General features: G+C 37.8%; 1 protein-coding gene across 1 annotated transcript in view; it reads left to right on the top strand.

Moving 5' to 3' along the window:
* Window positions 1-871: 871 nt before the first annotated feature.
* The window catches only part of COL28A1 (collagen type XXVIII alpha 1 chain), a 172,128-nt gene continuing 146,457 nt past the window's right edge, over window positions 872-26,542 (top strand). Inside the window, exons 1-8 of the mRNA XM_049641510.1 lie at window positions 872-1,173; window positions 4,253-4,413; window positions 5,262-5,818; window positions 12,189-12,209; window positions 13,888-13,944; window positions 17,743-17,796; window positions 19,269-19,310; window positions 23,619-23,645. Of these exons, the coding sequence (XP_049497467.1) occupies window positions 4,287-4,413; window positions 5,262-5,818; window positions 12,189-12,209; window positions 13,888-13,944; window positions 17,743-17,796; window positions 19,269-19,310; window positions 23,619-23,645 (885 nt within the window). The 5' untranslated portion in view covers window positions 872-1,173; window positions 4,253-4,286. The remainder of the gene's footprint in view (window positions 1,174-4,252; window positions 4,414-5,261; window positions 5,819-12,188; window positions 12,210-13,887; window positions 13,945-17,742; window positions 17,797-19,268; window positions 19,311-23,618; window positions 23,646-26,542) is intronic.

The following is a 26,542-nucleotide window of genomic DNA, read 5'->3' as shown; positions in this document are numbered from 1 at the left end:
AACATCCTCATCTGCAAAATGAATTCTTACAATACTTACTGTACCGTAGGTGGTGATGCTTTGGGAGGGCTAAATGCCACAATGTGAATGAAGCATTTAGCGCAGTGCGTCACACCTGGTAAAATGTTCATGTAGTAGAAGCTATTATGTTACAATAAGTGTATCTGTAAATGTCAAAATGCCTTCCTAAGAAGGCTACTTTTAAATAATTATAACGTGAAGATTTGTGTTGCTATCTCTGATCATCTTGCTACTCTCTGTGAGGCAGTTCCTTGAGAAGCCTGTCTGTTACTTGTCTAGGAGTCGAGTGGCTTCGTGGCAGTATGTTTTGCACTGATAAACATCTTAATATGGGTTGTAACCAGAAGGTAGAAAACAGGAAAAAAGAGAACGGAGCCACTTCAGTGACTACCTTTCTGGAACAGAGAGCTCAGAATATGACCACTGTAAACCTAGCTCTTGTGTTATACTTTGGAAGGATCTTGATAAATAATTAAATTCACTCCCTCATTTCATAAATGGGAAACTGAGGTCCCCATATTAGAGACAAAACCAGAACTAAATTCAGATCACTCTTTCACTGTATATAATACCAATGGTAGTATGAAAAATTTCAAAAATCACAGACATAGAAAGGCTAGAATAAGGAACTTCTCTATACTCTTCATTCAGCTTCAATAATTTCAATCCATTGCCTCTCTTGAAAAACCAGTTTTGCATCTGAGTCTGTTGTCATTTACACTCCCTCACAGAGCAGTTAGGAACTAGTATCACACAGAGCACACCCCAGGCAAAGAAATGTAGAAATAGAAGGAGGATATGGTATGAGACACAAAGGCAGGCTGTCAATAAATGCCGAAAATGTAGAAAATCTGCTCAAGTTATTTTTATAACAGTTTGGAGAACATAGGCTTGTTCCAAGAGGACACTGTTCCTTTAAATTACTTACTGATCCCACCCAGATCTTGCACCCTGGCCAAATGCCTGACCACTCTTGCTTTAACTTAGGCTAATAAACACAAATAAAAGATTGCAAAAGTTCCAAAAGCAAAGATAATTTTTATTTCCACAGAACAGAACAATATCAAATAGCTAACTCCATCCCCAACAATGGTCCTTGCTGTTGGCATTTGCTTAATCAGTCTTTAATTCCAGTTTGACAAACTTTATAAGGTAAGACATAACTGTTTTATTTTAATCACTTGAAATCAGAGAAGACCACCTAGGCACTGTGGAAGACTGAAAGGTGTGCATACTTATTATGTGAAGAAAGCTGAAAATAATAGCTGATAGAAAAATTTTCTATCCTCTGCCATTACTTGAAATTAATTATTAGAAAAATATAAATAATTGTTAAAATGTAGACATTTAAAATTTATGTCAAAATTATTTGAAAATTGATTTTTAATTCACAGGCTACTACATAGCATTGCAATGATGTTAATATCTTTTGGGATCTCTTTTCCTTAATTTGGAACATATTTTATAACTCAGTATTAATTACAGAATGTTTTATACCTTGGTTAGTTTGGCAATCTGAATAAAGTGCTCATTTGATAATTTTATCTTTATGTGAAATAAATGCTATGCAAACACTGTGAATACAATTGGTAAACTCTGCTGAAAGAATTTTGGTTTTAAAACATCATAAAATATAAAGTCTCTTGGATTTATTGATGCTGATATTTACCCAAAATAAATTTTAGGCAAAAAAGGCAAATATATAGCATTTGGTTAAAGATAATCTTTGTCTCTGCATTTATAGAATGCCACTTATAGTAAACACAGAGGTTTTTATTTCTTTTATTTCTTTCATTTTTCTTTCTTTACTTAATTTCTTTTATTTAACTTTTATTTTATTTATTTATATCTTTTATTCTTTTATCTGAATTTATAAATTTCTTTTATTTAACTTTTATTTAATGGCATTTCCCCCCTGAAGCCTATTTTGCTTGTATATGATGTCTAAATGAGCAAAATGTAAGAATTATTGAAAACTGAGGCAAAATAAAACATGGCAAAAATGATTAAAAATGAGTGTCTCTTACTATGCCAAACTAATAAAAAAGAAAGAGATTTCAGAAAGGCTGTGGAACTAGAAACCAAACGTATAAGGGTATCCTCAGGCTAATTCTAGTAAAGAGAGAGGAATAGCAAGACTGCTTTGGGAGAGCTGGATAAAAAGTAACAGAGGAGACAGTAATAAAATATGAGACATTGTGATTGTTGCTAGTGAAGACGTTGTGACGGTGACTATTGTATAGAAAAAGCTTCAGGTGCGAATTCATGGTTATATGACAAACCCCCCCCCCCCAAAAAAAACAAAAACAAAAACAAAAACAAACAAACAAACAAACGAAACAAGTAAAAACACACACACACAACTGTATGAGTAAGTTCTTAGTTTTAGGGAAGACAAGTCTTTATTTAAAGACAGCATTTCCAAAGCCCAAAATGAGGCCAACAAATGAGAAGAAAGTGGTTTTCTGCTCAGGGTCCTGCATGGGAATCATCTTCTTTAGATTTTTTTGAAGAGTTGTATTGATCATGTAGCTTGTAAAATCCTCTTATTTTCAATGAAATTAAATCCTCAGTCTCTTATTCCTATAACTTCTGAGACGCTTCTTATAATAATGGGCTCAATGAAAGGGAAAGGTCATATGTCACACCAGGGACATGGTGTTATTCCCCTGGCCTGCCCCCCTGAAAATGCAATAGCAGCTGTGTTTTGCTACACAGCCTTATTTTACGTTAGTCTTCAGTTAAACTTGTACTTCCTTCTGCATTCTTCTCTTTGGTTAACAAGGGATTACTTGAGGGAAGGATGTCCTTTATGTGTTTTATTTCCTCAGGAAACTTCTTGTTCTTCTTCTTTTTTAAACATTCAGCTGTCTTCACATCTTACCATACCTGATCTGAAAACTGTTGACATCTGGCCAATTGCACTTGATGCACTTGCCAAAGAGAAGCTTGGCCAGACTGATACAGAGTCAGCTTAATAAACTTCCTGCTAAGCGATATTACTTGAGGATCAGATTATGGCCATGGAGCCATCCATTGGTTCATCCTCAACCCAACAGCTTTGATTCCTTTTTGGGTTTCTCTATCTGGCATATATGAAAGAAGTCAGTGATCCATTCCATTCCTCACTACCTTTGCATATATTTCCACCCCCTATTTGAGCCTGGAAAAATCATGCTCATGATTTCCTGGTTCCCATTCCCTGAAGGCAAAGTGAAGGAAAATGTGATTTCCTTTTCCAGAACTTCTGAAGTCAGTATAGTTTAAGAAGGAGAGCATTTCCAAACCATGCAGAACATTGTTTCAAAAAAGCCTTTTTGTTCCTTCTCCAGTATACTGAGCTAGCTACATGTGAGTCTTCTCTTGCCAGGGAAGCCTGTGGGTTTAAAAGTCATCCAGCGGATAGCTGGGCATATTGAGGGATGAAGATGGCTGAAGATTTAATACAGGATTAGGGTTTTCATTGTTAATTGACCCAGAAAAATAGTTTTACAGGAATGTTCAGAGGAAGTGTGTTCTGATATCAAGTCTTATTTCTGTCCATCAGTTCTTCACTGGAAGAACAATGTTGCTGAGCAAATCTGCTATTTTTGTTCTCATACTCTTTTGATTCATTGGATATGCATCTGTAGTCCAGCTTGGAACTCTGTTGTAGATGAAGTTTCCAAGCAAGAGCATAAAAGAGAAATGATGTTCTATGGGAATACAAGGGCAATTTCATTTTTGACTAGCCTTTTGAAGTCACTAAAGTTGTGCATGTATTATTAAGACTGGAATGATGGTGGTTCTCTACAACCCTGTAAAAATATTGAGATCATCAGGAATTAGTTATAATGAAACAACCATGTAGCAATCTGATATCACCTTGAAGAATGTGGAAATGTCAAAACAGACCCTATGCTTGAACCATGGTCATCATACAGAGTGGGACTGAAGTGTTTTCAAATGGCTTTTCCCACTCTCTGCTTCCCATAATAAAATGGGAAATTCAGATTACGTGGCTGTAATTCTTTGACTATCTAAAATATTCAGTAATAAGTGTTGGCTTGTGGTGCCACGATTTATTTCAATTAAAATCTTCTAAAATCTCAGTGTAGATGTTTTTCTGGAAATATGAATGAAAACCCTTTTCTCTTGTCACATGCTGGTTTTCAATTCTGCTGGCTTGAAATTAAAAAATAGCAAACATTTTATTTTACCAAAGTATTTATAACTGATTTTTCTATTAAAGGTGCTACAAGACAGATGACCTTTCACCACCTGCCATGATGTGGAACAGACATTTCGTCTTCTATCTCCTGCTTTTGCCAGCTTTTATGAGTCAAACAATACATGGACAAAGAAAGAAAGGATCAAAGTCCAATTTACTTGCAAAGAAAAATAACTTCCAGGGTAAAAAAAAAAAAAAAGTTTTTTTTTAATGATTAGTTTTAGCCTGAATATTTTTTTCTGAATAACACTTGATATAAATATCAAACCATACATATATAAAAACATATGTAATATTCTATTTTAATATAATTATGTTGTGATAATAATATACCTTGTATACATACAAAGGATACTTATAAAAACTTTAGATGTTTTAGAGCCCTTGTACATTCATTATCTCATTTGAGCCTCACAGTAGCTTTATAAAATAGTAATGACAGAAAGTGCCACTCTCATAAAGAAATAGTGGCCCAGAGAGACTAAATGGCATATCTCAGGCCATAGACAAATGAACTAGTAAGATGCAGAGCTAGAATTCAAGCTCAAGTTCTCTGTTTTTAAGATTCCCCCTTATTGCTAAAGTGATGTGTATAGTTGTTTTCTTCCTGGATTTCAAAAAAGCTAAAAAAAAAAAAAAAAAATCCCCAAACCAACTATCCGAACAAGATGAAGCCTCATGAATGTGACATAGAACCTGAGATTTAGGCAGAGTGTTGTTTACATCTAGACAGCTTTGCCCAATATTTGCTGGATTTCTAAGCGGCTTTTACTTTGAGGAGATGCTCAATATACATGATATTTTATTTGTTTGCTTTTTATTTGCATGATTTTAAGAGGCAAAGAATTTCTAGATTTGGAAAGAGATGTAGTTCTTCACAACTTAAGCCCCATCTCCAAGGCACCTCTCTTTTGCACTCCCCTCTCCTCTCCAAAACAACACACATCCCACCACCTCAGGGCTTTCCTTAGGCAAAGTGGTTTCCTGATTAGGAACAAATATTTTGCCTAACCTGTTTGTTCTATTTCAGATTCTACTTGCTTCATAGATGTGGTCTTCATTGTGGACAGCTCTGAAAGTTCTAAAATTGTTCTCTTTGATAAACAGAAAGATTTTGTGTATAGCTTGAGTGACAAGGTTTTCCAACTGGCCCCGGTTCGCTCCTTGAAATATGATATCAAACTGGCAGCACTTCAGTTTAGCACCTCTGTCCAAATTGATCCACCTTTTTCTTCTTGGAAGGATCTGCAGACTTTTAAGCAGAGGGTCAAATCTATGAATTTCATTGGGCAAGGCACCTTCTCCTATTATGCAATCTCCAATGCCACTAGTTTGCTTAAGAGAGAAGGGCGTAAAGATGGTGTGAAAGTGGCTTTGCTGATGACTGATGGCATTGACCATCCAAAGAATCCAGATGTCAAGAGTATTTCTGAAGACGCCAGAACTGCAGGAATATTGTTTATCACCATTGGACTTTCCACTGTCGTCAATGAAGCCAAACTTCGTTTGATATCTGGGGAATCATCCAGCGAGCCCATTCTACTGTTGAGTGATCCCACACTTGAAGATAAAATTCAAGATCGCCTGGTAGGTACTTGAGGAGTGGGTCTTATATATATATTTCCAATCATAATATTGATACCTTAATTATAAATTCTGTGAGGATAGATACTGGGTCAGAAAGATAAAGGAAAAAGAATCCACCTTGGAAATAGCTAAGAGAATCTTTCCGAAGTCTCTCCACTTCCTTGATAGTTTACACCAGATAAACTGGGAAAGTACCAGAGTTCCTGCTCTGGAATTGCATTCCTAACTTTATTGCTAGACAATGCTGAGAATTTGGGAAGAATTACTTTCCAGTTATACACTTCAGTCTCCTGTTTATACATCCTGGGATCACGAACACTGCTGACTTATATTCAATTTGTGGTCAACTTGTGGTCTGCAGTATTTGTACTAAGTTGGGTTTTTTCCCCATTTAACATCTGCAGAAACATTTTGACTCAATATGTCACCTACGGCAATATTATGCTACTCAAGCAGAGTTCATAGACTTCTAATTTTTTCATTATGTCCTTGTTTCTTAGGTGTTAGCAAGCCCACCCAATGTAAAATCACCTGCAACCTTCAGTCACCCAACAGTTTCTCCCACATATCAATGAGTGCCATTTGATTGGTCTGATTAGCTATGTCGATGCTTTTCTTTGCTGATTGCTCAGCTGTGTATGAGATCCTTTCCTTTCTGCTTGGGAAAACACAAGGCAAAGCAATCAAAATAAAATCCCTCTTCAGAGTATTCCTCAAGAAGAAAACTCCTAGAGAAAAAGTGGTTGATTTGTTAAGTGTTAAAAATCGATTTTCCTACAAATACTGATTTTCTTTGATTTCTTGAGAAGAGGGCAAGGCACATGTGTCCCTTATACTAAGCATTTCATATAGCTGTTTTCTATAGGTTGCAAAAAATCTCAGCCTTGTTTCAGAGATTGTTTTGCCCTTTTGTCCCTTCTCCCAATCTTTTTCCTAACATTATTCTTATAAGTTAATAACTTAAATTCTATTTATATTTTATTTTTATATTATATTTATATATTTTTTATTATATTTTTCTGTTATATTTATATAACTATTCTGTAAGTTAATTCACTTAAATATTAACTTTAAGATAATAACTTGTAAGTTATTCTTATAACTGTTGTTTTCAGCATGAGACATAAACTATTTTATCTAAATAATAGTTATCATGTCTTGAATGCTCTCTGTCTTAGCCATTGTTCTGAGTACTTTACTTACATCTTTTATTTTATTCATTATTTTATTTATTTTATTTTGCAACAATATTATGATGTAGGTACTATATTATCCTCATTTTATAGTTGAAAATGTAATGCCATGCAAAGGCCCTGAGGTCTTCACAGTTAACCCTATGAGGTTATCTTGAAAGGGGAAAATAGAAACTGTGTTTTAAGATTTTCTCAATCAGAGCTGCCTTGAAACAGTTAAGCAACATCCCTCCTCCAAAGCTGCTATTGTTTCTGGTCTCTTTTCCTTGGGCATTGGGGGTAGATAGAGAGAGTTCAGCCCAGGTTGGAGATGGTGATTTCAGTCCCCAGGGGAGTAGGGGGAGTGCTTACCCTGAGCATCTTTTTTGCATGAAAGGGAAATGTTCAGGGGTACCTGGCTAACTGCCTACGTCTGTCTGTGCCATAGTGTAAACAGTCCTTACCACTGAACCCAAAATAGAAGATTCTAGCATGTGCTGGAGAGAACACTTGAATTGAGATAATGAGTTGCTAGTTGCTGACTATAGAAGTTGCAGGGGAGGCATCTCTTTGGCCAGTTGTGTAGGCTCAGGAGGTTCATACTCCTTCTAGACACATTGTCTTGGCTGAGAGCTCCTGCCCAACTCAGGACACAGGATCTTGGCAGTAGACTTGACACAGGACTATTTGTCCATTTTTGGGGGAAACCAGAAAATGATCAAGTGTCCCAATGACCCTGCTCTTGCTTAGCATCCTGTGATTTCAGCTTGTTTGTTCAGATGGAAGCTCTATGAACAAGCCACTTCTCAGGAGATGCTGCTTTCCAAACACTTCCAGCAACCAAAGTGCTTATTAGGCCCTCAAAGAACAATATGCTAAGTTTCAACGTTTCCAATTGCCACTATGTGGGAGGCAGAACTTGACTCTTGATCAGACCATTGGAAAAATTCCTCATCTAATCTATTTCCATTACATTTTTTTTTGTTGAATTTTTAAGCTTTTCATTTTGAAATGATTATGTAGTTGACTTTCTAAAAGAAGTTAATTAGGTATAATTTAAGTAAAAAATTGCATCTACTTAAAGTACAGAATTCTATGAGTTTTGATAGATGTACACATTCATGAAACCACCAACACAGTTAGGATACAGAACATTCTGCCACGCCCAAATTTCCTCATGCCTCTTTGCACAATATCCTTCCCTTGCCTCTTAGCTCCTGATCTGATTTTTGTCACTCTAGTTTAGTGTACATTTTCTAGGCTTTTATATAAACAAGCTTATGCAGTGTGTACTCTTTTTCTGTCAAGGTTTTTATACCCAGCATGACAATTCTGGAAATCGACTGGGTTGTTTTTTATATCAGCAGTTTATTTCTTTTTACTGAGGAGTATACTTCAGTTGAATTTAATGGACATGGGTGCCCACAATGAACAGATTTTGCAGGAAGCAAGACAAATCAAGGAATCATTACCAACTCCCTGGTACCTCTAGTAGAAAGTATCATGTAAGAAACCCATGAATACATTTCAACTCTGAATGACCCAAGAGATACCTGATGATTCCACATTGAAGAGGATATGTAAAATGTTTTAATACTATTTTATTATGATTTACATAACAGTATTGAAACCAAGGAAACAATTCCAACCCAATATCCCATACATATAGTTGGTCTTTCAGAAAAGATGTTATGGTGGCTATTTTGCCATTATATTAAGCTGTAGATATTTTTTTGTCACAGAGTTTGTAATCCTCGCCTATTAAGTTCTTTGTTCTGATCCCATCTGCTACCGTGCCAATACCTTTGCCACCTTCCTCACATGTCCTCTGTCCCCTTCTCAGAGCATTGACCTCATACTCATTCACAAAATTGGCAGTTCCATTCTAGTCTTTTCCTTCCACATATATGCCATCACAGAACTCTGCCTCCATTAATAAAATGCACCTTCTTTTGCTCCAGGGAGGGCTTTTCTCCATTTATCACTTCCATTTAAACTAGAGCAACCACATAGATCTTTTTAAAAATTTTTTTGATGTTTATTTATTCTTGAGAGAAAGAAACACAGAGCATGAGTGGGGGAGGAGCAGAGAGAGAGTGAACCACAGAATCTGAAGCAGACTCCAGGCTCTGAGCTGTCAGCACAAAGCCCAACGCAGAGCTCGAACCCACTAACTGTGAGATCATGACCTGAGCCAAAGTTGGACTTTCAACCAACTGAGCCACCCAGGCACCCTCATCTGCCTAGATCTTAACTGAACGTGCCCTTCCCTATGGCTTTGACCACATTCTCCCAGCTGTATGCCACATAACCTGCCTCTCTGCTAAGGGAAGGCACTCACTACTTCCCAAGGTGTCCAGCTCTGTCCACATGGGCCCTTTTGTCCACTCTTTCAAATGTCCCTCCTCACTGCTTCCTTTGTCTTATTGCCCACACTAGTCCTTATGACTTTTTCCTCATAAACTTTGACATATAGAGGAGCATTCCATCAATGAGCTGGTCCTTTGCATTCTTCTTGAAAATTATCCAGAAAACCCACCTATTTCCAGAAACTGTCTTGTTTCCCACCTCCCCACCCAGTCTGGGATCTCCTTCCCACGCTGCTTGCTGTGTGCTGTTTTCTGTCACTGGGGCTTATAGACTATAAGTGCCCTTAGGGATAGAGCTTTGTTCTTTGTTTGAAACAGTCTTATCTATTGTGTAGTCTTTGGTCTACTTTTGTTTCCATAGAAATACAAATTCCAGCAAACACAAAATCAAATGAGTTCCAAAATTAGTTAGTTATGTTGTTATGGTTTTAAGCCTCATGGCACATATTTTTAAAGAGTTAACATGGCACAGCAGAAATTAAATTCTCAAAGGAAGAGCTGAAAAAAGTGTAAAATTATACATCAGGCATAGTGGCAGCTAAATTCATGAGCTTAAAAACTGATGCTAGATAATAGAAGGGTGTTGCCTATTATAAAAAGGTTGTAAGGTGACAGAACTTTGCATTTTTCTTTATTTCAGTAGTTGCTTTCAAACATTACAATTTGACTTGAATTATTACTTGTTTATTATATCTTGAACTATTTTCAAATTCCTTTCCCTCTCTCCTTCCCAGGAAAACTAAACTTCTGACATGTGTTCAAAATATTTTCATAATTTGGATCACATTCTATAAATCCCTCTGCAGCTTGCTTTATCACTCCCTGTCCTTGGGAAATTTTCTATGTTGAAATATGTAGCCCCAATGGATTCACTTTAACTGCTGAATAATATTTCAGTTATTGACCCATTCTAATACTGATGGATATTTTCATTATTTCCAAATTTTCACTACTGAAAATAATGAATGCTGAAATATACAAGTACTTCAAGAATTTCTCTAAGATATGTCTGGAAGGGATGTCAGAGTAACAGGTGGAAACAAGGACTTGTCCTGGGCAACCTAGAAATAAAGTATGCACATCTTCAGTTTTCTAGGCACAGCCAAATGTTCTGGAGAGGGGAAATTACACCAAGACTGTCAGTATATCTGAATTCCCATTTCTCCACATGACCTGTTAGTTCATAAAGATACAAGCAGTTCATCTGCTTTCAGCCTGAATTTATACTGGCTGGCTATTTTAAATCAGGAGGGTGGGGAGTGAGGGGGAAGGAAGGGACAAAAGGCCATTGGTGAGACTCTGAGTTTTGTAAATAGGGTGTGTGGCCAGAGTTTTACAGCTCCTGAGACCCCATAGTCAAAATTTCTTATTTTTTGTATTTTTGGAAAATGACCTGGAAGGCTTATGTGTCTTGTCCAAAGCCACACAGCTAGTTCATGGTGGACACAGGGTAAAAACTCCAGACGATGCTTAATTCTCAGCCTAATTTTGTCCTCCTATTAGATCCCTAGAACTGCTTAAAGCATTTTGGTACATCTTCACTCTGTATTATTAGTTTGTATGGAAATAAAGGTAAAGTAAAAATAAAACTAAAGGGATGTGGGGTCCTCCATAAAGGTACAGCTCTGACTTATCTTTAACTTCCTCATTACATTCTTCATTTCTTATCATTTTATTTTTAAGTTTATTTATTTATTTTGAGAGAGAGAGAGAGAGAGAGAGAGAGAGAAAGAATGTGAGCTGGGAAGAGGCAGAGACAGAGGGAGAGGGAGAATCCCACTGACAGTGCAGAGCCTGATCTAGGGCTCAAATTCACGAACCATGAGATCATGACCTGAGCCAGAAGCAAGAGTTGGACACTTAACCAACTGAGCCACCCAGGTGCCCACTTCATTTTTAATATCTTGCAACAAATATTCTAGGGCTTTTTATTTCCATTTTCTATTTTGTCATATGAAATTAACCCTTCAGGTTCAGTTGTAAGGCATCAATCTGACACATCATTTCTACATTATGAAAACAATTCTCTCATCTGTAAGCATTGGTTAATTTCCTTCCCATGTTTGGCTTCGGACGTGGCCTTAGTGCCCTCATCAGACAGTACCTCATTCAGCGGAAGTAGGTCAAGATGTTAGACAAAAACTAGATTGTGAATTTCTCTAAAATCGTGAATTTAAAGGAATTTTGAAAAATATTCTGGCTAATTCATTACTGTGTGGGTAAGTATAAAGTACCACTTGAACTTGTTCAGGTAGCTCCAGCTAAGTGTATGACATTGGGCAAGTGACAGCACAGCAGACTCAAGTTTCCTTGAGGCAAAATGAGAGTCTGGACCTGATTGACTTCAAAGGCTTGTTGGTATTTCATGAAATTATCACGCTAAACTTAATGTTTTAATGTTTGAAAAAATGCATGTATGGATAGGGATGGAAAAATAAAAGTAGAGAAAACATACAATTATGTATTCTGGCTAAGTCTTTATAAGTAAAAGTGAAAAGTCTTTATGATGACTGATCAAGCTTGTAGCCAAATTATGGAGATTAGAGAGCTGATTAAGAAAACAAAAGCTAGAACATAGGATGTAACAAGATAAAGCTCCTCAAAAAAGAGTAATTTTTAATGTTAGTGCCCTTCCTGTCTCTTGTGATATGGCTCAGAGTGCTCCTTGGGAGGTTGGCTGGGAGGCTCTACTGCTTTTATAAGGTTAAAAAGACTGAATTGCTATTCTTCTTGAAAATTGCATATCCCATAGAGAATAATTAAGACTAATAAGAAGCTGGAAGCAGAACCATGAAGCGAGTTAATGTTTTATTCTTTTTTCCCTCCTAGGATATCTTATTTGAAAAGAAGGTAAGCACCACATGCTTTGATTACTATGAATTAACTCTAAAAGTTTGCATAATCAAATCAGCATTGTAATTCACATTAGAAGATAGTGTCTAAACAAAAATGCTTAATTCTTTCTAAAATGAGCCAATTTTGAGGCAGCCATCTGATTTCTTTTATGCTGCTCTATCTACTGCAGATTGGAAAATTTAGAAAAAGTAAGAAATATTTAATATGATTTTAGAGAGTAACTTTAGAAATCAGTGGTAGCCAAAATGCATATTTTTTTAAAAAGATTTTATTTTTAGGTAATCTCTACACCCAATGCAGGGCTTGAACTCACAACTCTGAGATCAAGAGTCACACATTCCACCAACTGACCCAGCCAGGTGCCCCCCCCCCCCAACTAAATGGCATAGTTTTTGCTTGTTTTGGTAACACTTCCTTTATTCTAAGCATGTCTCTGATACCAGCTACTCGTGGGGATCCTTCACTTTGGGAGGTGTGTTAGCCAAGATTCCTAGCCCAGAGACACCGCTCAGAGTCTCCTGCTGCTGCCCAGGGACTGACTTTAAGCTCATTCTCCTTCTTGCTGGTGGCAACCATACCAAGTGGCAAAGGAAGCTGGCTAATATCGTTTGGATAGTGCTTAGCACAATCGAAGTCCACAATGTTGCTGAGGACTTCTATACTGCATATGTGTTTCTTAACACAGAGTTTGGAACATGCGAATTTTGTTTGATAAACTGCTTATTAAACATCAGGAAATGTACAGATAATAGGAGCCAACCAGACCCTGCAGAACACCATGTTTCATCGAATGGTCAGAGACACCATTGTTTTGTGTACCACTGAGATAGGAAAGGACCCTGCCAATTAAGCTGTGATATAGTAACTTCTTATAAATTACAATTCTTGATTTTATACTTATGGTAAGAGTCCCTTTAGATTTATTTAGACATAGAGTTTTAAATCCTGTATCACTTTTGTACATACGTATAAGGAAAAGTAGAAGCAAACTAAATTGGTTATTTCGAAAAGTTCTTCGCATTCAGAGTCTAAATCCTCTGCATGGCTTTTTGTCTCTGAGTCATTGATGCCCTTCCTCCCACCTCCCCCCAATATCAGCCTGTGCGCCATCAAAAACACTGGTGATGCAGCATTTCTTGAGTGTGCTCCAGTGGTGTCTCTGGAGTTTTCTTCCATTTCATTCTGTAAGTTTTGAAGAACATGTGCAGAAAATAACACCTTCATTATGATCAGGCCTGATTCAAATAAGACTCATTCTGATTTCAGACATGTTAAAATAAGGAGAAATGTACATCCTAGAATTGATAAAATATGGTATGCCACATGTTTTCCTTTTTGACTAAAGGAATATTTGATATTTGTATGTTATTGAGCTTTGATGTACTGTATAGAAGAGAAATTCCAAAAATCCACTGAAAATGTTTATTTTCCCTTTTAACTGGCAACTAGATGTTATACATATATTTTTGGTGGGAGGTCTAATTTATCTAACCATGGCAATGTTTAGTAATACTTTATTAGCTGGCTCTTACCAGATCTGAGTTAGCCTAGAAGACTTGAAAAGGGAGAGCAAAAACTCCATAAATTTGCTTGGTAAAATTTCTTCAAGGGAATAAGATTTGAAATGCTGCATTTCATTATGTGTTAATATTGGATTTCATTCTTGACTCAGTGTGAACACAAGATTTGTGAATGTGAGAAAGGGGATCCAGGCGATCCAGGGCCTCCTGTGAGTATGTTTCCACTTTTTTTTTAATTTTGTATGTTTCTACTTTGAACTTATGGTCAAGTCAGGAAGCCCTAGTCATGATTGCTCTACTGACGCTTGAAATCGCAGGACTGTTTGATGCTGTTGAAAAGAGGTTGTGGGGCGCATGGGTGGCTCAGTCGGTTGAGCGTCTATCTTTGGCTCAGGTCATGATCTCGCGGTTCATGGGTTGGAGCCCTGTGTTGGGCTCTGTGCTGACAGCCTGGAGCCTGCTTTGGATTCTGTGTCCCTCTTTTGCTCTGCTCCTCCCCCGCTCATGCTCTGTCTCTTTCTCTCTCAAGAATAAATAAAAAAGAAAGAAAGAAAGAAAGAAAGAAAGAAAGAAAGAAAGAAAGAAAAGCAGTTGTGTGCAAATAGCGGCAAACACGGAAATGCTGTTTTTTTCTTTTATTCCTAAAGGGATACACTCTGTCCTTACAAACAGGCCTGGGATTTTCCTGACCTGAACTGAACTGAGGGCAGATTTGGTTTAAAATGATGAAGCTGTTCTCACAAAGGATATTTCAGGATCACGTCTGATGTGACAATTGGGGCCAGAATTTCTCAACACTGAAGTGAAAACAAAGAAAAAGGTCATACAAATCCTTGGTGCTTTAGGGAAAGCTTTATCCCACTCCACCTAAGAACAAGTGACACGGATCTCTCTGGAAGCTAACTGTGACTTCACATGTATCCAAGAGCAACACTGTGTGGGCCTCTCAGGGAGGAAGCTGGTCAGGAAGCTTTGGGGATTAGAGTGAATCCTGTGAAATGGAACTTGGCAACTAAAGGTTAAAGGCAGGATTTACTATGATGATTCAATACTTGATAAGATAATCCCAAAAGGAGTGTTTCCTTTATATTCTGGCCTAACACCTGGAAGGTACCATCTAGGTACTGGGAAGGGACTTGAAAAAACATCACAATGGTAGAGATACTATATATTTCTCTAATACATTTCATTCTGATGCATCCATGCTGCTCATTCAGTATTCCATTTACTTATGTTGTTTCAAACCTTTGAGGTCATAAGCCCAGTGGACATATCTCACAAAAATGCACTGATACAGTTTTTGAACAAATGCTTGTATTTGGGGGCAGGGAGCGGAATGTGTACTATGAATTGCTTAGACTGTGCCCATTTTCTCTTGAGACTTGGGTCCAAAGACTATATTTTTTCAAACCATTCTATCAATTGAGGCATTAGAAAGCAGGAGGGTCTTTCCTTTATTTTTTTTCTCCAAAATGTAAGTTAGATATGTTATAGGATAATGTGGCAGCCAGTAGAAGCTGATTTTGGCCAAAGCAAAGGTTTAAACTTCCCCTTCTTATAAAGTCTTCATTTATGTTTATTACACCAAGAGGTTTTCTGGGAAGGTGTACTTGGGATATTCAATTATGTTTTAGAATGAACTGTAAAGAAAATTTACTAGTTGCTGAGCTAATCTGACAATTTTAGTCACTCAAAATTGTTAGAGATTAATGTACCATTTTTTTAACGGAAGTAGAGTTGACACACAATGTTATATTAGCTTCAGGTGTTCAACACCGTGATTCAACAAGTTTATACATGATGCTGTGTTCACCACAAGTGCAGCTACCATCTGTCACTATACAGCACTATTACAATACCATTAATTATATTCCCTATGCTGTAACATACCATGTTTTAATAGAGATAGACATAAAACTATGTCATTTAGCATTTACTGAGTCTCCCTAAAAACTCTCAGAAAAGCCAGCTTTATGGCGGTTGAGAATAGGAAAACAAAACGCCTTTCTGGAACAGGATTGGAGCACTCTCTTCTCTCATATTTTCTTCTTTTTTTTTTAAATTTTATTATTTTTATTTTATTTAGTTATTTTTTTAGATAATTTACATCCAAGTTAGTTAGCATATAGTGCTTTCAGGAGTGATTTCAGGAGTAGATTCCTTAGTGCCCCTTACCCATTTAGCCATCCACCCTCCCACACCCCCTCCAGTAACCCTCCGTTTGTTCTCCATATTTAAGAGTCTCTTATGTTTTTGTCCCACTCCCTGTTTTTATGTTATTTTTGCTTCCCTTCCCTTATCTTCATCTGTTCTTTGTCTTAAAGTCCTCATATGAGTGAAGTCATAGGATACTTGGCTTTCTCTGACTGACTAATTTCGCTTAGCATAATACCCTCTAGTTCCATCCTCATAGTTGCAAATGGCAAGATTTCATTCTTTTGATTGCCGAGTAATACCCTATTGTATATATATGCCACATCTTCTTTATCCATTCATCCATCGGTGGACATTTGGGCTCTTTCCATTCTTTGGCTATTGTTGATCGTGCTGCTATAAACATTGGGGTGCATGTGCCCCTTTGAAACAGCACACCTGTAACCCTTGGATAAATACCTAGTAGTGCAATTGCCGGGTCATAAGGTAGTTCTGTTTTTAAATTTTTGAGGAACCCCCAGACTGTTTTCCAGAGTGGATGCACCAGTTTGCGTTCCCACCAGCAATGCAAAAGAGATCCTCTTTCTCCACATCCCCGCCAATATCTGTTGTTGCCTGAGTTGTTAATGTTAGCCATCTGACAGGTGTGAGGTGGTATCTCATGATGGTTTTGATTTGTATTTCCCTGATGATGAGTGATGCTGAGCATTTTTTCATGTGTCAGGTGGCCATCTGGATATCTTCTTGGAGAAGTGTCTATTCATGCCTTTTGCCCATTTCTTCACTGGACTATTTGTTTTTTGGTGTTGAGCTGGATAAGTTCTTTATAGATTTTGGATACTAACCCTTTATCTGATATGTCGTTTGTAAATATCTTCTCCCATTCCATTGGTTGCCTTTTAGTTTTGCTGATTGTTTCCTTTGCTGTGCAGAGGTCTTTTATTTTGATGAGGTTCCAATAGTTCATTTTTGCTTTTGCTTCCCTTGCCTCCAGAGACGTGTTGAGTAAGAAGTTGCTGCGGCCAAGGTCAGAGAGGTTTTTGCTTGCTTTCTTTTCGAGGATTTTGACGGCTTCCTGTCTTACATTTAGATCTTTCATCCATTTAGAGTTTGTTTTTGTGTATGGTGTGAGAAAGTGGTCAAGGTTCATTTTTCTACTTGTCTCTGTCCAGTTTTCCCAGCACCACTTTCTGAAGAGACTGTCTTTATTCCACTGGATATTTTTTCTTGCTTTGTCAAAGATTAGTTGGCCACATGTTTGTGGGTCCATTTCTGGGTTCACTATTCTGTTCCATTGATCTGAGTGTCTCTTTTTGTGCCAGGTCTTTCATCTTTTCTTCTTCTTCTTCTTCTTCTTCTTCTTCTTCTTCTTCTTCTTCTTCAAGTTTCTTTATTTGGAGAGAGAGAGAAAGAGAGAGAGAAGGACAGGGTTAGCGAGAGAGGGAGAGAGAATCCCAAGAAGTTTCCATGCTGCCAGTACAGAGCCCGATATGGGGCTTGATCTCACAAACTGCGAGATCATGATCTGAGCTGACATCAAGAGTAGGATGTTTAACTGACTGAGCCACCCAGGTTGCCCCTCTTCTCTCATCTTTGAGATTATCCCTTGGATATTAGGGAGAGAGAGACATTGTCCTCTTTTGAGCAAATCTAGAGAATCTACCTCTTCAAGACAGTGCAGTCTTCCTTGTTTCTAGTAAAAGAGAGAATACAGGTAAATCTCTGCTTGGTAGGTTAAGTTTTTTTACAGTCTTCCCTCATTTTATGGGATGAAACTGATCAGAAATTATTGTAATGTGTAAAAAATGAATATAATGCCTGCTTAATGCAATCATTTTTCCCTTTGCCTTCAGGGTACACATGGAAACCCAGGTATCAAAGGTGAACGAGGACCAAAAGGAAACCCGGTAAATAAATAAACAGCTTTCATTATAAACCAATGTATCTCTTTCTAGATTCATTTAAAGAACAAAACTGAAGAAAACAAAAGAGAACTGTACTATTTGTCACTGCCGGAAATATGATGATTTCTGTGAAGACTACAGGATGTTTACTTCCCATATTATCTGGTTTGTGTTAGCTTGCATTTACAAATTCTAAGTAATATATGACCATTTTAGTTAATAAATCTAGGAAACATAGGGATACTGAACAAATAGAAATTGGTAATTACATAATGGTGACCCAATTAATTTTTACATTGTTCCATGAATTACTAATACATATCCCATATGAAATTGATATTGGCACTTATGTTTTTTATAGATCCATTTTATGTATAACTGACCTATGATAATAATAGAAAAAACAAGTATCTCTTACTCCCAGACCATCTTCAGGCATTTCCCTAGTTCTTTTATTTGTGAGCCCATAAAAAAATATTCTAGGTTAATTTTTTAAAAATCAGATAATATTTCAGATGATGATCTTCCAAGTTCAAGAGTGATGAAAAGAGTCATAGGAGAGATACAACTATGTGAAAATTTATGGCAAAATTCTATATAATGAAAAATAATAATTAAAATGAAGAAGAAAACAGGGAAATATTTGCTTTAAATACAATGGATATTGGGTTAATTTCTATAGTATATAAAGACTTTATAGAGACTTTAAGAGACTCTTAAATATGGAGAACAAACGGAGGGTTACTGGAGGGGGTGTGGGAGGGTGGATGGCTAAATGGGTAAGGGGCACTAAGGAATCTACTCCTGAAATCACTCCTGAAAGCACTATATGCTAACTAACTTGGATGAAATTTTAAAAATTAATTAAATTAAAAAAAAAGAAAGGGAATGTGAAGAATCCTCGAGCAGCTTTACAACACTCACAACTGTACCTCCTCATCATGTGAGTCCGAAATGATGCCATCGTGTCTTCTTTTTGTTTTGTTAAATACCTGTTTTAAATTTATGTTTACATTTCACTTATTTGGCTTGTAATTTTGTGCCACATCATATATTTTCCTAAGTCTTGCCGAAATCAAGCAATTACTCTTAAGGACATCTTGGAAAACATTCCAAAGCCCCTTGGAGAAAAGCCAGAGTGCCTGGCTCTGATTGGGTACAATCCTTCATTTGAGAACAAGGGCTGTGTTGTTAAACTGAGAAGCAAACCTAGGCCTAAGCTATGAAAATGTATCTGGAGTCTGCACCCTATGCATCTGGCTTCACTCCAAAGGGCAAAGGCTATCTGAACAGCGATTTTCTTCCCTAGACTCCATGGTGAAAATGTCAATGGTGAAGGCCAAAGATTTTTTCCCCACTGGATTAACCTATTAATCTGGGAATTCGGAATAATTTTATTCTGAGCATTTTATTGAGCAATCAGTCACTCTGTAGGGCTGTGGAATTTTGACTGAGTTTTTTTTTCTTCCCCACAGGGTGATGCTCAAAAAGGGGAGCCTGGAGAAAGAGGCCCAGGGGTATGTATGCAAATGGAATGCTTTCCCCAGAATGTAATCTAGGATGCTAAGGTTCTGTAAATGATCATTTTGCCCCCTGTAGTACAAGTGCAAAAATGACTTACATATACGTGTGCTTTTGATGGCACAGATGGGCAGTCAAACAGATATGGCCTTGGAAATGGAAATATGGGGAGAAAATGTTCTGCTCAACAGGAGTGATGATGACACAGGGTGGTGAAGCACATGACATTCTTGGATACCTAAGTGGGATTTGCGGAAGACTCAACTCAGGAAAATATTTTTCTTTGCTTCTTGTGTTTTTTTAAATATGTTTATTTATTTTTGAGAGAGGGGGAAGGGAAGAGAAAGAGGGAGAGAGAGAATCCCAAGCAGGTTCCACACTGTCAGTGCAGAGCTAGCCGTGTGGCTCAATCTCACGAACCATGAGATCATGAGTGGAGCCAAAATGAAGAGTCAGACATTTAACCAACTAAGCCACCCAGACACCTCTGTTTGTTTGGGTTTTTTCCAATAAAGAATGCATTAAAAATTCTGGGAGCACAGAACTAATAGTCTAAACTATGCTTTTGTAAATTTGATCTGCAGACAAAATAAAAAGCATTCTAGTTGATTTATTATCTCTAAAATTAGAAGATGTTAGAGATTGCCTGAGAAATAATTACAGAAAATTTCTTCTTTTTCATTTTTCTGGGAGTTGTAGTAAAGTTGCAAAGAGCAGAGAAGGGTGTACAGTGAATAAAAAAAGACCATGTCACATTTCTCTTCCTGGCTGTCCCCCTGGCAAAAGCCCAGGAGACAGGCCCAGAGGTTTTAAAAACTTGTCTCTTGGTGTCTTTAATCAACTTTATGAGTAAGTCTAATAGAAAGTTTGATAATCAATGGAAATTCATTCAGATATGTGTGTTGTTCTTTTAGGAAGTATTTGTTAGGTGTTGTCTACATGTAAAGCATATTATTACGTGAAAAGAAATTAAGACAAAGCACTCATGTTTTTTGAAAAGTTTGTTATAGGAGAGATTAAAATATCTAAAACAGCTACAATATTGGTTGCCAAAAGGGAGTCTGGGGGCAGCAAAATGGGTGAATGGGAGTAGGAAGTATAGGCTTCCAGTTATGGAATGAATAAGTCACAGGGATGAAAGGTACCATATAAGAAATATAGTCAACAGTAATGTAAGAACATTGTATGGTGACAGATTGTAGTTACACTTTGTGATGAGCATAGCATAACGTATAGAGAAATTGAATCAGTATGTTGTAGATCTGAATCTAATGCAACATTGTATGTCAACTATACTTTAATTTTTGAAAAAAATAGTTACACCATGAAGCAGAATGTCAAAATACTGTAAAAACTGCATGCACAAATTATTATGGACCTTCAGAGAAGATTGAAGCTATCTATCAGGATGGGTTTTATAGAATGACTTCTGGAGAGTAGGATTGTGACTGGAAAGGATAGAACAGAAAGGTGGAAGGGACAAGCATTCCAGATGGAGAGTGCCATGAGCATCGACCTGAGGGAAGGCTATGGGTTGGAAAATGGTGAGAGGAGGTGCCTAAAGAGGATGTTGGCAGACACAGCTTGAAGGGCAGAGTGGATGTTCCATGCCGACTGTAGATCTGGGCTCTGCTAGGTGAGAGATTGAGATTTCAAATGAAGAGTGCAACCCAAGAGCTGTGTACTTGGAAGATTAATCTGGCATGACTCTCAAGGGGAAACTGAAGTGGGAATAAACAGGAAGAAGGAGTACTTAGAAGAAGGTTTTTTGTTACAGCCTGTCTGAGAACAGGGACATTGGCTAGGGCTGCTCCAGGCAGGATGAAAGCCACTAGCCATATGTGCTTACTGAGCAGCTGAAACACGGCTAGCCTGAACTGAGGTGTGCTGTAGGAGTAAAATACACAATGAATTTGGATGACTTAGTGCCAAAGAACATGTAAAATATCTCATGAATAATTTTTATATTGGCCAAATGTTGGAAACCCTTGTATTTCAGACCTAGAGAGATCAGTAAAATATATTATTAAAAATTAATTTCACCTGTTGTCATTTTCTTAATGTGGCTATTAGGGAATTAAATCACATTCAATTGGATAGAATGGGGCCACAGTGATGACAGAATAGAGAAGAAGAGAACATTGTGAGAACCATAGAAGGCAAGAAGAATAGGCTGTGGGGACTGACACTGACTCATATAGTCAACAAATATGTATTGAGCACTTGGTATATGCTGGGCCCTTCTTTAGGTGCTGGGGATACAGTGAGCAAGATTGATAGTTCCAGTTTCATACAGTGTGCTAGCAGGGTGAGCAATCAACAGACCAACAAATGAATGAGATTTCATCAATGAGATGTGTTCTTGACCTATAAAACCAGGTCATACGTGAGGCGCCTGGGTGGCTCAGTCGGTTAAGCATCCAACTATGGCTTAGGTCATGATCTCACGGTTTGTGTGTTTGAGCCCTGTGTCGGACTCTGTGCTGACAGCTTGGAGCCTGGAGCCTGGAGCCTGCTTCGGATTCTGTCTCCCTCTCCCTCTGCCCCTCCCCCACGCATGCTCTGTCTCTGTCCCTGTCTCTCTCTCAAGAATAAATAAACATTTAAAAAAATAAATAAATAAAACCAGGTCATGAGGATGTTCTAAGCAGAAGGAGCAGTAGGTACAAAGAGTCTTGCGTGGGAACAAGCTTGTAGGCTGAAGAAATGGAAAGAAATCCAGAACTTGGCAAAGAGTGGTGGTAGACAGGCTATGGAGCTAAGCAGGAGTGGGTCACAGAGGATCCTGCTGGCTGGGGGGAGGGGGGAGGACAGTAGAAAGGACAGACTTAAAACTAAATGCAGTGACAGCTGTTGGAGAATTTTAACTGGTTGGATTCAAGGAATGTAAGGGGCAAGTAGAGAGAAAAGATAAACTTTTGATTTTGTGTGATTTGAAATATGATGGCACCACTAATACAAACAGGAAACAAATTTGGCAGACCAATGAGTGCAGTTTTGGATATCTTAAATTTGAATACTTTTAAACTAGTAATTAAGATGTCAAGGAAGGAAGAAAGAAAGGAAGGCAGGAAGGCAGGAGGGAAGGAAGGAAACTGATAGCAATCAAACAATAAATTGACCAGAGAGTTCAGAAAGAAAAACAGGGGAAAAAAGAGTATAATATAAAAAAGTAAGGTTTCTGCTGCAAACATGAATTGTTTTAATAAAGTACCCCAATTTAACTATCTATAATGTGGCCTTTAATTTTAAGCACAATACTAAAACCTAAACCCTTTATGCTAATAAACATATCTAAGAAGAACTAAAATGCAGCATAACAATACTTTTGACTGTAGTTCTATTTTTAGTTTCAATTTCCCAGTGACCACTCATTTGGAGAGAAGTGTTATTTCCTTCCCGAAGTTTTCCTTTTTTTTGCCTTTTGTTAAAAAAAGTCATACAAAACAATAGTTTGTCATCTGACACATGTAACTGTGATAATAGCTTGTTTCTCCATCAGTTTCTCCGGCTCATTTAAAATATAACTTAAAATTCTATTTTCATACTTAAAAGCTATTGTTGTATGAAAAAGACATAAAGTCCTATATGGAAAAGTCTTGCTCTTGCTTAAAGTTGTTAATTTCCTAGTTCACTTAATATTCAGAATCATATTACTTTGAGGGCTGACAGGCAGGGACACAATGGAGGAGGTTGTGCAGGATTCCCAGGAGTGACACAGAAGAGGAGTTGGCCCCATAGTTAGCATGAGATAAAATATAGTGCCTTAAAGGCCACCGTCTCATTAGGGTTGATAAAGGAACCATGCATTTCATTGATGTTCCATATTCGAGACCGAATTTGAAAGAAGGACCGTAATGGATATAAATATTTACATACATTGTAAAGGCCATTATCTCAGCTCATTTTCAAAGCCAATTTCTCTAACAGTCTCTGTGAAACATTCTCAGCTATGATAGTTCATAGTTTAAAAGTCAATATAACAATTTTGAATGGAGCATTGTAGGTCGTCCCTTTTATAAGTTTCAGTGTATAGTTTCTCCTTCAGCTTTGGGCCAAATGGTAAGAAATTGGGTTTGAAAAAAATATGTGGAACTGAAAATAGAATGTAATAAAGGGGAAAATGGGTTCTTTTCTTCTCCCCAGAGAAGTAAAATAGCTTACATTTCTGTGTGTGGTCTTATTTTCCTTGACTGTACAGATGTGTTTTTTTATACTTTGTAAATGAAAAACATCAAATACTTCCTCCAACTATGTCTTCTAATATGTTTTACTCTTTCTTTCTTTTTTTCTTTTGTAACTAGGGAATCCCTGGGTACAAAGGTGAAAAGGTAAGTTGGTAACAATGAATAGATAGGCCAGGATTTCAGAGAGAAAAACAGAAGCATAACTGTATTTACATGCTTAATAAAAGTTGTTTTCCTTTATTTTCCTAAGTCTAGGTTCCCTAATTCCCAAGTATACTCTTAAGTCTGTAAACATAAAATAATAATAAACTTCAGGTACGGAGATGTGTTGGAAGGGGTGAAAGGCATCCTAAGATTCCTGAGATTAGGATCCAGCCTCTCTCAGCTCTGCAAACACGAGGACCCCTATTTACCAGCCATGTAGCACAGACTAAAAGTTCCAAATAAAAATGGATGCGGCAATACTTCAGTTAGGTTGCTACCTTGGTGCTTAACTTCCTATGAAAGCTAGACACCAAAACCTAGACATCAAATGCTCTTGTAGAAGCAAGAGGATTTATTCTGGTTAGGCAATAAGGAACCTCTTCATACAGTGAGGCATCTGGGTGGAGCTTGCAAGGGGAATAAATTTGACAAACCAACAGAAGTTATGGGCTGGTAGACTATTTTATGATTCTTTACAAATTAGAAAGTTAGCAAAGTGGATGGGGGCTCAAGAACCATGTTGACAGTTGTTCATGGTTCATTCATAGATTTTTTTTAAATATTTATTTATTTATTTATTTTTGAGAGAGAGAGAGAGAGAGAGAGAGAGAGCGCACACAAGCAGGGGAGGGGCAGAAAGTGAGGAAGACACAGAATCTGAAGCAGGTTCCAGCCTCTGAACTGTCAGCACAGAGCCGGGTGCAGGGCTGGAACTCAGGAACTGTGACTCAGATCATGACCTGAGCCCAGGTCGGATGCTTAACCAACTGAGCCACCCAAGCGCCCCAAGCGCTCATTCATAGATTAATGTCACAGTTCTATCACCAGATGTTCTATCTGAAAATAGAGCGTGTCCTCGTTCATCCTGTCTACAGCCCTCAGACCTAGGGCAAGAGGTCTTTCTCTGGGTCTCGAAAGGCCATCTGACCCCCGAAGGATCCAGGAAGCTACAGGGCATGAGGCTTATGCCCCCTTAAACCTGGACCACACTTTAGGTAACCAAGACCCCAGAAGTCCCTGCAAAATGGCCTGAGCCTACTTTGAAGGCAGATACAAACATCTTTCCTTTGTCCATCTTTTCGCCAGGCCTGAGGGGAAACAAAATGCAAGTTGGTTTTGGGGCTGGAAGGGGCCCTGGTGGGAGGTTCACTGTATTGCATTGCCTGGGGCACCTTCTTGTGCATTTGTTCCTCCTCTCCTAGGAGGAACCAGAGGTGGGCAGAGGCCAAGTAGGAGCTGGTCTGTAGGCTGTGGGCATGGGGTTGTACTAGCACTTGGACCTCTAAGGAATACCACAGTTCTTTCATTTTTATTCCTATTGATACTTGTCAAAAAAGGAAGCTAGAACATTACTAGGTTGGTTATTAGCTTATTTATAACTTTCAGCTGTTTAGATACATGGTACGTAGGCCTCTGCTTGCAGTGTTGCCCTGGGCCCTGCAAATATTAGAGGTGAGTCTCTATACAGGCAAATAAATCTGTCCCCAGTCACTAGAAATGTTAAGTGTTTGTTTCTTCATCCCTATAGAGCTGGATTAATATAGGCCTCCTAATTTACAGGGTGGTTGGAGAAGCAAATGGAATAATGGATGTGACAATGTCTTATAAGCTGTTTGCTGGTCGATAAAATGCAAGGTGCTATTATGAAGAGGCAGGGAACAAATGATAAATAGGAAATTTAAGAAAATTTCATGATTGTAAAATTGTCCTATGTATAGTTGAAGAAAATTATACAGGTCCCCCATCTTGATTTATAATATGAGCTACTCATCAACACTAAATATATATACATACACACACACACACACACACACACACACACGCGTGCATAAACACACACTATATAGTACATATAGTGCTATGTATATATACTATATATATATTATATAGCATATAGTATACTACAAATATAGTATATATGTGTGTGTTTATGTATTTATATATATGAAAAGACTCATTTTAACCTTCTGGGAAATTATAGAATCACTGGGGGAGCTCTCATTTGGAAAATATAAGTTGTCAGGGTAGAGTGACCCTGAACCATTGACATTCAAACCAGAATTTCACCAGGAACAGCAGCATCAGAAATCAGAGGCTGGGAACAGAGCTAATCTGTTCATAGCTTTCTGAAGCACTTGCTCTGTGAAATTGTAATTGTGGCCATTCCACAGGGATTACTGAGCCCACCAAAAAAGAAAACGCCTTTACAAAGGCGAATAACAGGAGTACAATATTTTCATTGATGGAAGTCTGCCCCCAAAACAAATGCTGTTCCTCAGGACCTATAGCTAACAAATCTGTCTGGACAAATGGAATGTGAATTCTGGCCAAAAGAATTTTGAGTGTATTTATGGTACTTTTCTGTTTTATATTTTGGTGGTTGACTCATTTTATTCCCATCCAACATTATTAAATTAATTGCTTTCTAATTGACTCTTCAAGAGTGAGTTTCCATTTGCATTCAGAAATAAATGTTCAACTTGTTCTAAGTGAAAGCTCAGTTTTTCCTGGGTCAGTCTGACTCACAATATGATGTGGAGAGAGAACAGATTGCTTTTGAACAGAGGCATAGCTGGATCTAGGAATTGTACCTCCCTCTTTCTTGCCAGCGACACCCCATGTAGTACTCTAGGCTAGTGGAAAGTATCTTGCAGACCATGGTGGTATGCCTTGTTCAGTTTTGAGTGGCTGATGACCATGGACTTGGGAATCTAACAGACTCGAGCTTGTGGTCACGGGCAAACTATTTAATCCTTCGGAGTCTCCTTTTCCTCATCTATGAATGGAGATCTCTCTCTCTCTCTCTAATCTAATCTGCTGTGGGGATCAGCAGTAAT

The sequence above is a fragment of the Panthera uncia genome, chromosome A2, assembly GCF_023721935.1.
Source record: "Panthera uncia isolate 11264 chromosome A2, Puncia_PCG_1.0, whole genome shotgun sequence".
Taxonomy (NCBI): domain Eukaryota; kingdom Metazoa; phylum Chordata; class Mammalia; order Carnivora; family Felidae; genus Panthera; species Panthera uncia.
This window is presented reverse-complemented; position numbering and strand designations above follow the sequence as displayed.